Here is a 10,517-nt window from a genome sequence, read left to right on the forward strand (position 1 = left end):
CTGTTTGAGGCCTCTCTCCTAGCTTCTAATGTTCTGCAGGCAATTCTTGCCATCCCTTAGCTCATAGATGCGTTACCCCATTCTCAGCCCTCATGCTCACATGGTATTCTACCTGTATGTCTCGCTCTGTGTCCAAATTTCCCCTTTTAATAAGGACATATACTCATATTGGATTAGGGCCCACCTTACTGATCTCATTTTAACTTGATTACCTCTATAAAAGCCCTATCTCCAAACAAGATCATCTTCTGGGGTACTGGAGGTTAAGACTTTAACAAATGAATTGGGTGGGACACAACCCACAGCACATAGCTAGTTTCCTCAGCTGTAAATGGGGTTCATGATACAAATTCTTCCTCATACTATTGTGGTGGTTGTGAAAGTGGTCCATAGGAAACCAGAGGATACCTGGTTTGTCTGAATGTGCACTTGCCTTGGCAGTGTTTGGACCAGACCGTGTCCCTAGGGAGCAGGGCTCTGGTGGGTACTCATGCTGTGAGTGTCCACCACATGCGAGCAGGTGCTTGACCAAAGCATTTTGATGATAGTGAAGACAAAAGGCCAGAGAGAAAAATCTGAAGACAGATGAGCCAGCACTATATAAGTGTGGGTGAGGAAGTGGAGCCCAGGACACTCCATACACTGCTGACTGAAGTGAACACTTACATAAATATTTTGGAGGGTGATTTGGCATTATCCATAAATGGGGAAGCAATTCCACTCTTAGGTATATACTCTAGAGAAATGCTTATACATGTCCCCAGGAAAGATGTGCAAAAATGTTCATAGCAGCATTGGTTGAAAAAAAAAAAAAGGAAAGGAAAAAGAAAACCTAAATTTTCTAAATATGACATGTTCATATAGAGGAATACTATACAGCTATTAAAGTGAATGAATCAGAGCAATGTGTATCTCATGGATGAATCTCACTAGTAAAATATTGAGCAAAAAAAAAAAAAAGACAAGTTGCAGAAGAATATATGCGATGGGTCAGGCAAAACTAAATGCTGTATTGCTCAGGATACATACAGTTATATGTATAAAGAGTATAAAGACAAGTGTGGGAACAACAAACACCAAATTCAGGAGGGATGTCATACAGGGAGAAGGAAAAGTATAAGCGGAGCTTCAGCTGTATTTGTAGTATTTTTTTATTTTTACTTTTTTTTTTTCCAATTGATTTTTTACAGAGAGGAAGGGAGAGGGATAGAGAGTTAGAAACATGGATGACAGAGAAACACCGATCAGTTGCCTTCTGCAAACCCCCTACTGGGGATGTGCCCGCAACCAAGGTACATGCCCTTGACCGGAATTGAACCTGGGACCCTTCAGTCTGCAGGCTGACGCTCTATCCCCTGATCCAAACTGGTTAGGGCATGTAGTATTTTTTTAAAAGGAGGTCCACACAAGTAAGGTGTATCCCTTCTTCTTTATAACTTCCTGCTTGTTTGAATTAGGACTTTTTTTTTTTTTTCTTTTAAGCCAGGGCTGGAGGAGCCTTACATAAAACAGAGGGAGAAGCTGGGCCAACTTGTGAGAAGATTCAGAGTTGCTCTTGCCACCCCTGGAGCCCAGACCCCAGAGTAATGGGAACTGATGGGCCACACTGAAAGGCTGAGCCCAGGAAGGTCTCCTGTTGAGGGAGGAAAGGGAGGGAGGACATTTTGATGCTGCCCCCTCTGGTTCTGAACCTAGTTCTTAGCCTGCACCCGAACTCCTGGGCTGCAAGAACCCCAGGTGGAGGAGATGGGGGTAAGGGGGTGGTGGAGGGCTGCAGAGCATTCTGGTACCCAGGCCCATGGATGCACATGCCTGCATGTTTCACTCATACCAAGCACACCCACGCAGGCTGCCACCCCCACTGATACACACTGCCTTTCAAACTGGCTTGGGCACCCTGACTGTCCACAGCACCTTTACAGCCCTTCACTCATGCACACCCCTCCTTCCACCGCCCACCCTGGCCAGAACCCCAGAACTGGAGCTGCTGCAGAGCCCGCCAGTGGCAGGCCCGGCGCCCGCTCCAGCGCTGCGTTTTTCCAGCAGATCTCACTCCCTCTACTGTATGCTCTGGGAATTGGTGTCTGACGCGGCTGCTCCTGCACATTATTTATTTATTTCCTCTTCCTCCCGCCCAGACCCTCCTGTCAGGAGAGCTGCAGCCCAGACGGAGACAGGCAGGAAGCTACAGGGACACAGGAGGCAGAGGACGGCAGGAGGACCTCTCAGAAGCCCCCACCCGGTACACCAAGCTCCTCAAGTCTCCCAGTGGCCATGAGCACCAGGCAGGAGACCAGAAGAGAGGGGGGAGACTCCAGCAGGAGGGGACAGGGGGCAGAGCTTCGGGACCGAGCCCACCTGAGCCAGCAGCGCCGGCTCAAACAGGCCACCCAGTTCCTGCACAAGGACTCCGCCGACCTGCTGCCCCTGGACAGCCTCAAGAGGCTGGGCACCTCCAAGGACCTGGTGAGGAAGCCCTCTCCCCTTCCCCAGCCCCCCCCAGAAGACCTCTGGCCCTCTCTCTCTCCATCTCTTCACCCCCTACCCTGAGGGTGGGAGTGATGACATTTAACTGGGGACCCTAAACCTTCATATTCCCCTCCCTCACCGAGAGTAGGAACAGGCAGACCCGCCAACTTGAGGGGCTCCCTCTGATCATTCTCAGCTCTTCATCGGGAATATTCCCATGACTTGTGGCTCCGAGGGACCCGATTCTCATTGCTCAGCTTTTCTCCCCAAACCCAAGGCTTATCTGGGAGTGAGCTCTGCTGTCTGGGAGTAGAGGTTTTTAGGGGCACGGAGCCTCTGGAGCAGTTGATTACAGCTGGAGGGCCTGGAGGATTGGCCAGTTTAGGGTTATGATTTCCTTCCTCTCCCTAAACCAGAGTCTCTCATACCAGCTCTGGCCACTCACGTGCTTTCCCCCCTCAGAACGAAGCATTAAAGGCCTCCATCCTTGCCAAAGCACCAGGATTTCTAACGGCGCCTGCCAGGCCACCTGGCCTCCTGAGGGCCCCTTCCTCCCTCTAAGCCTCCCTCCAGGCTCCTTTCCTCCCATCCTCCTGCAGCAGCTCTGGCCTCCAGGGGGAATGGGGTGAGGGAGTCACCGTGGGAGGTGAGTGGTCAGGGACCTGCATATGTGCATTCCCCTCAGAGAGGGTGGTGAGGAGCACGGGCTTTGGAGACACGCTGCTTAGATTCAGATTCTGCTCTTCTACTTAGGCAGGTTTCTTTATGTCTCTGCCTCAGTTTCTTCACCTATTAAATGAGAATAAAATTAATAGTATCTACCTCATAGGGTTGTTGCAAGAGTTAACATGCGCTAAAACCCATAAAAGACTTAGAACAGTACCTGAGTGAGAGAAAGCCATGTGTAAATGCTAATTATTACCATTCCTTCAGCTACTATTCCACGTAGCCTGGGAGAAAGGAAGCTCTGTAGGATCCAGAGAACCTGGCAGCATATCTGGCCTCTTGGTCGTAACAGAAAGGAAGGCTTTTGTACAAAGGTCTGGGAGCACTCTGTTCACTCTCCCGTCTCCTAGTCAGAGGGTCTGAGAGGAGGGTGGGTACTCCTGCAACCTGAGAGGCACAAAGGCATTTCTGGGGGCCTCAGGCCACTCCCGCAGCTCCTGCTACCTGAGAATGTCACAACCCCTCACTGCCCTTCTTGCCCTCATCCTACTTTCCATATTCCTCCCAGCCAAATGTTCCCCCTCCAGAACCTTGCCCAGAGGCCAGGCAACCCCCTAGTCCCACCCAGCAGCCCCCCAAAAGGAAGAGCGATCAGACTAAGATTTCAATTGACAGAACCTCCTCTTCGCAAGCATAGCAAGCACAGGTGAGAAAGGACGGACAGGGAAGCAGGTTTTTTGCTCCCAGTGGCTAGGACCTTCCAGCCTCTACCCTTAGGGGACCATCTATTTGGCCCTGGAGAAGGGCCACCCCCGTGGGAAAAGACCTGGGAACTGCGAGCTGCTCTTTCTGGCCATTCCCAGAGCTCGCTGCCCTTTTCCCAGAGCTGGGTCTCCTGCTGGCAGCCTTGCTGGCGGGAGCAGCCTCAAGGGCCCCATTAGGCCGTGGGTGAAAAAACAATCCCAGGCTCCCAAGGAGAGAGGGCAGGTGGAGAAGCATGTGTGGGGCCTGGAAGGATACAGTATTCTTCAGCAAGTATACGCTGGGCTAAGCCCAGCAAAACAGAGAAATGAATGAGATACAGACCTGATCTCGAGCACTCTCCAAGTTAATGGGGGAGCGAAATCCACAAAGAACATCTGTGAGGAGCGTGACCAAGGGGACTACCCCAGCCTTGTGTGTGGAGGGAAGAGCGCCAAGAGGTCAGAGAGCGCTCCCTGGAGAAGGTAAACCTGCGCTAATTACCAGGTGCACGTGGAACCCCAGCCGTTTCTCCTGATAGTTTAGTTCTTGAACGAAGTGTGTTGAGCTAGTCATCCAGTCTCCGGAATAGGCGAGAGCAGAAGCAAAGGCACGGAGGTGGAAAAACAGCCTGTGCAAGCAGTATAAGCAGGTGGCTGGGGCAGGGAGTGGGGTGGGGTGGGGTGGGGTGGGATGGGGTGGGGTGGGAAGGGTGAGATGAGGCAGAGTCGGGCAGTGACCAGGTCATCTGGGCTGTGGATCGCCTTAAAAAGTTTGAGCTCTACCATGTAAGCAATGGGGAGGGGGTGTGGTTGGATGGATTTTAAAAAGAGGAGTAGCATGTTTAGTTTTGTTTCATTTGGGTACTTCTCAAACTTTAATGAGCACACCAATTATCGGGGCATCTTGTTAGAATTGAAGCTTCTGATTCAGCTTTTCTGCATTTCTTCCAAGTGATGTTAAAGTTGCTGATATGAGGACCACACTTTGAATAGCAAGGGTTTTAGATAATCATTGGCTTTGAGCAGGTGTAGTTGAGAGGCAACAGTACTGGAGGCAGGTTCTTATGAAGGCAAAGAGGCATCCCAGTGAAGCAGGAGAGCTGGGGTGAGTCTGGGATAAAGGCAGTAACAGCAAGCAGGATGGGCTACAAGCACAGGAGGCAAAACTGGTAGAATTTAGAAAGAGATTGGTCAGGGTTCGGGGGAGGGGTTGCAGGTGAATGAGAGTCCAAGGATGACTCCCAGCATCCAATTTTGAAGATTTTAACTTTCTCCTTTTTTTTTTTTTTTGGTTACTTTGATTTCTATTAATCACACCATCAACCCTCGGACCTGCAATCCATTCAAGGATAAGGTCAACAAAGTGGGGAAAATGTCCAAACAAACAAAAATCCTGTTGTAGACTTGAGACAGAATTTCCCCTAAGCATAATACTAGTTCCTGAAATGTACCATCAGCCAATATTAATCAGTCAAACCCAGATGGGCTATTCCCTTCCCATTTCTTCATTGCTGAGCAATTATTGGGGTCCCAGGAAATGGCATGATTTGATACTGGGTTCACTCTGCTATAATGATCTAACTGCTGGGAGTCTTGGGTAAGCTCCTGCCCCTTTCTTACTCCTGTGAGACTCAGGACTGGGTGGGATTAGAGACAATGTCCTGAGATATCTAAGGTGGGGAACCGAGCAGCCTGGATACTTGGCTTCAGACCTATCTTCCTTCATTATTCTGTGATGGAGCTAGCAGCCGCATAGCGTGATCCAAAGACGCCTGTTAGAAGGAAACCAGAGTCGGAGTCAGGGGGAGTCTCCCCTGGTGCAGGCCCTGATGCACGGCCAGGAGAACAGGAGGAAGACTAACATGCCAGAGATTCCAGCTCTTCTGGTCAATTGCAAGGTGAGAGGCCTCCCAGGGCACTGGCTTTCCTTAACAATCCTGCCTGTGACTGTCTCACTTCACCCACTCTCCTTCCTGCCCTGGGTAGTGAGGGAAGGAAGGAGGGAGAAAAGGAACCTCTCTCCTAAGCCTGGACCAAAAAATGGGATCCTCTATCTTCTTTACTCTTTGCCTCAAACCATCTTCCCTCTGTGCAATTCCACCATGACTCCCTTTCCTTTATCAAAGTATAATCTTTAAATGTGAATATGTAAATGATCTTCAGTGTGCTCTACATAATAATGTGTGCATGGATGGATAATGCAACCCTCCTGGAAAAGCTCATGTGATGGCCTCGTCATCTCTGAAGCCATTTAACCACCCGCCCACACTGAACCTTCCTAATAAATGCCCACTGCTCTTAGGCCACTGTCTTCGCTCAGCATTTCCTCTGCCTGCTTTGCAATCATTTTATGTCCACATTCCACAATCTCTTAAGCCTCAAATGTTACCTCTGCCATAGGACACTTTACTGACAATCCTTTCATAGGTCTTAAGACTCTATCATACAGCAGCTACATTTCACTTCCCTTAGGCTCTGAAAAAATAGTATTCATTTCTGTGCCTTCCGGCAACATCTATACATAGTAGATGCTCAGTAAATGTTTGGAATGAGCCCTGGCTGGTTTGGCTTACTAATTAGAGCATCAGCTTGTCCTCAGACTGAAGAGTCATGGTTTCGATTCCTGATCAAGGGCATGTACCTTGATTGCAGGCTCAATCCTCAGCCCCCGTTGAGGTGTGTGTAGGAGGCAACCAATCGATGTGTCTCTCTCACATTCTCTCTAAAAAAATCAATGGAAAAAATATCCTCGGATGAGGATTTAAGAAAAAAAGTTTGGAATAAGAAAACCATGTGTTTGTGATATGCAAGTGTAACCCAAAATGTCTGTATATGTCCAAAAGAAAATGAACGTGTCTTCCTTTGCTTCCCATGGTGAACGTCTCTCTTGCTCACATTTGAATTTCCCAGCAAGATATCCCAGTCTCCTCATCCCTCCCCTACTCCAACTAGACTTATCTAACCTGGTGGCCTTCAGCTTCCCGAGAACTCCTCTAGACCAGGGGTGGGGATAGTCTGGCCCGTGGGCCATATAAGGACCACGAAATCATTTGGTCTGGCCCTGCAAAGGCATTAGGAGTTGGTTAAATGCTTGACCAAATAGAGTAGGCTAATTTTTAAGTTGATAATTTTGTATGGCCCAAGAATGATGTTATAAATATCCAACTGGCCCTTGGCAGAAAAATGGTTCCCCACCCCTGCTCTAGACAGATATCCATTTCTGGTCAAATTGTTCCCAAACAGATGGACTCACCATTCCATGCAGCTCACTTCCTTTTTTTGATTTTTTTTTTTTATCTGAACCAGTTTTTTCTCAGTTGTACAAGTGCCATGAAAACAACTTTTAAAGACACAGTTCATTCCTTTCATTCATTTCTGAAAGGCTGGGAAGGTGAAGTTCCCCAGTCCATTCTCCTGGGACTCACTGAATCTCCCACAACCCTCTTTCTCAGTGTCAGGACCAGGTTCTTAGGGTGGCCGTGGACACAGGCACCCACTACAACCAGATCTCCACTGGATGCCTCACCCGCCTGGGGTAAGAGTATGGCCCAAAATAGTGGATGGGGATTGGGGCTTCCTTTGGGAGTGAGTGATGATATTGCGAAATTAGACAGTAGTGACTACATCTGTGAATACAAAAACCCACTTAATTGTACACTTTAAAAGGGTGATGACGCCTATGGTATATGAACTATATCTAGTTGATGGGGCTCTGACAGAGAAGACAAGGCTTTAGACCCTATGAGGGGCCAGGGATTGGATGAGAACCCAGTGTGGAGGGGGGGACGTTAGCTGACTAAAGAAATAGGAGTTGGGGCTGTGGTGGCAATAACCCTTGCTTCCCAACCACAGGTTAGGGAACAGGGACCCAGCACCTGGACTCCCACCCCAGGTGGAGCAGCTGGAGCTACAGCTAGGCCAGGAGACTGTGGCATGCTCAGCTCAGGTGGTGGGTAAGTCCTCCCTTAATCAAAAACCCCACTTCTCATCTCTTCTACCTTCTCTCCTGGGGGAGGTGAAGGGGGGCGGCAAAGGCGGAATTTCAGCCCTGTCAGCACCAGACAAGGCAGCACCAAAGATGCTCTATCCTCAATATCTGTGCCAAGATTCTCAGACCTGGGGGGTGGAGTGGGCGAGAAGGGGCACGCACTGACAGGAGGGCAGCAGCGACCACCGGGTACCCTCCAGAGTCTTGTTTTCATGTGGCTCTTGCAGATGTGGAGAGTCCTGAATTCTGTCTCGGACTGCAGACTCTGCTTTCTCTCAAGGTGAGGAGGACACTAGCACTTTGGGGCCTGACCAAGGGCTGGGAAAGAGAGGCAGGAAGCACAGGTGTGGAAGCCTGGGTCCGGTTCCAGTGAAAGACATGATGTGGGACTGCAGCGTTGCTTCCTAAAGAGGTTCCTGATCGGCCCACAAGTGAAAAATGTGGAGCACTGGGTCTCTCCCTGACAGGGGTCCGGGTGAATGGAAATGGGGAAGCGGGAGGGGGAACAATTAAGAGGTGGCTGGGAGACAGGTTACTTGAGGAGGTAGCCTCACATTCCCCCCCCCCCCCCACAGTGCTGCATCGACCTGGAACACCGAGTGCTGCGGCTGAAAGCCCCCTTCCCCGAGCTGCCCTTCCTGCCTTTGAACCCAGAGCCTGGCCAGTGACTGCTGGCCCCTTCAGTCCCCAGGGGGAAGTACTGTGACTTAGGGAAGAGCCATGTGGGGTGTGGGGACATTACTACAGCCAGGCAGCTGGGGATCGCTTTGTCTGTGCCTTCTGTCACCACCTTGACCCTGCTGTTCCATTTCCCTGTCGGCCACATTCTTCTCTGCTTCTTGGCAACTTCCCTATCCCCCAGGAGTTTTCCCAGAGGGCCCAGGATCTCAGGGCTCCGGTTTCCCTGTTCTCTCTCATTCCCCTCCAGAGAAGAGCAAAGCCAAATCAGGACTGCAGAAAATGACACAAGCGTCCTGGCCAGTGTGGCTCAGTTGGTTGGGTGTCATCCGGTGCACAGAGAGGTTGCCAGTTAGGGCATATGCCCAGGTTGTGGGCTCGGTCCCTGGGGAGGGGCGTGCAGGAGAAGATGTCTCCCTCTCACATCGATGTTTCTCTCTTTCCCTTCCTCTCTCTCTAAAAATCAATTTTAAAATACCCTTTAAAAAATTATACAAGGAAAATGGTGTTAGAAACTGGCCTCCACCTGTCCCCTGCCACCCCAAACTTCCTTGACTCCCTTCACTCCCACATCTCTCACCTCACTTTCTGGGTTCATTATCTTTCAGCATTAGATGGCCCACCTCACAACCAGCTCCCCAGCCCTGCTGGTGCCGACTGTTCTGATTCTGCACACGCCTGCTCACAGCTGAGTGGCGGGTGGGGGAGACACTGAACGGAATGATTCAACACACTAGGAAGGTGGCTTGTAGAGGAATGCCAGCTCACAAGGCTGGGAGCTCTGTTAGTTACCTTGTCTGGGCTTGCAAACATCTGAAGCCAGTTATTATTTGATTACCCTGTGCAAAACCTTGGATGTACCTCTAGTATTTGCTCCAGATATTTGTCCTCCACTTGCTTTTTCACCCACTGGGTCCCTGAACTTCAGGGTGTGTGTGCAAGAGCCCTGCAGAGAGCTGCCCCCAAAGGTGAACAGGATGGAGGGGTTGTCAGTACTCAGACTTCACCTAACCAGTAGTCCTTCTTATTTATAGAACTAGCCATCTCATTAGACCTTCTTCCTACCCCTCATCTTGGGCTTCTTGAGCTAGACCTTATCTTGTTTTGAAATCAGTGGCTTTCTGTCCCCTGGCAGGCTGTAAGCCAGTGATGGCAAACCTATGACACGCGTGTCAGCACTGACACACGTAGCCATTTCTGATGACACGCGGCCGCTGAGGGGGCCGCATGCCAAGGATGAAACATTTGCTGCTCCTGAGGATGAAACATTTGCGAAATAATGTTTTTTCCTCAAAGTGACACACTACCCGAGTTATGCTCAGTTTTTTGGCGAAGTTTGACACACCAAGCTCAAAAGGTTGCCCATCACTGCTCTAAGCCAAAGCAAAGGGACAAGGAGGCTCTTCTGACTTCACTGTGAAGAAGAATCCAAACCTTAAGAAACTAGACCCCTTAGTGTCTTCCTGGCTGGTTTGAGCCTCTGAAATCATGGATGAGTGGTAGAGGAAGAGAGTGGTGTAACGAATCTGACTAGGGAACTAGGACCTTATGCTGGAAACAAAACCTTGAGCGTGGGGCAGGTTAGCAAAGAACCAAGATGCAAGGAACTGCCCTGTGACACCCAGCCTTACCTTTCTCGCTACGTCCCCCGCCCTTACAGGGCGAGGAGAGGGGCTCACTGTCACAGTGTGATAGGGCCCTGGTCCCTCACTGCCTTGCTCCATGGGCTCTGCTTTCCTGGTCTCCCCCTGCTCCTTTCGCTCCTGCCTCCTGCTGCTTCTGTAACTGTAGACGCAGACTGCAGACCCCAGGCCCTATGGCTGGCCCTCAGCTCAGCTGCTTCTCTATTTGAATAAACACCTATTTCTCTACGGTGATGTCCTCCTTTGTTCTTCTTCCATGCCCACCAGAGCTGAATGATAACTCGGCCCTTATTCCCTTACAAAAGGAAATATGAATGTGGACCCTTCCCC

At 50.1% G+C, this 10,517-nt stretch overlaps 1 protein-coding gene across 2 annotated transcripts; it reads left to right on the forward strand.

Moving 5' to 3' along the window:
* Positions 1 to 2,162: 2,162 nt before the first annotated feature.
* On the forward strand, positions 2,163 to 10,409 carry NRIP2 (nuclear receptor interacting protein 2). Of its 2 annotated transcripts, none has more exons than XM_079775034.1 (6): positions 2,163 to 2,466; positions 5,624 to 5,776; positions 7,331 to 7,413; positions 7,731 to 7,831; positions 8,094 to 8,146; positions 8,442 to 10,409. In XM_079775034.1, exons 1-6 carry the CDS (start codon positions 2,275 to 2,277, stop codon positions 8,532 to 8,534), a joined length of 675 nt encoding a protein of 224 aa, XP_079631160.1. In that variant the 5' UTR covers positions 2,163 to 2,274; the 3' UTR covers positions 8,535 to 10,409. The 2 variants fall into 2 exon arrangements, with proteins under 2 accessions (XP_079631160.1, XP_079631161.1); XM_079775035.1 differs by lacking the exon at positions 2,163 to 2,466 and adding an exon at positions 3,501 to 4,361.
* Positions 10,410 to 10,517: the final 108 nt, after the last annotated feature.

This window comes from Cnephaeus nilssonii (assembly GCF_951640355.1).
Source record: "Cnephaeus nilssonii genome assembly, chromosome: 6".
Lineage (NCBI taxonomy): Eukaryota > Metazoa > Chordata > Mammalia > Chiroptera > Vespertilionidae > Cnephaeus > Cnephaeus nilssonii.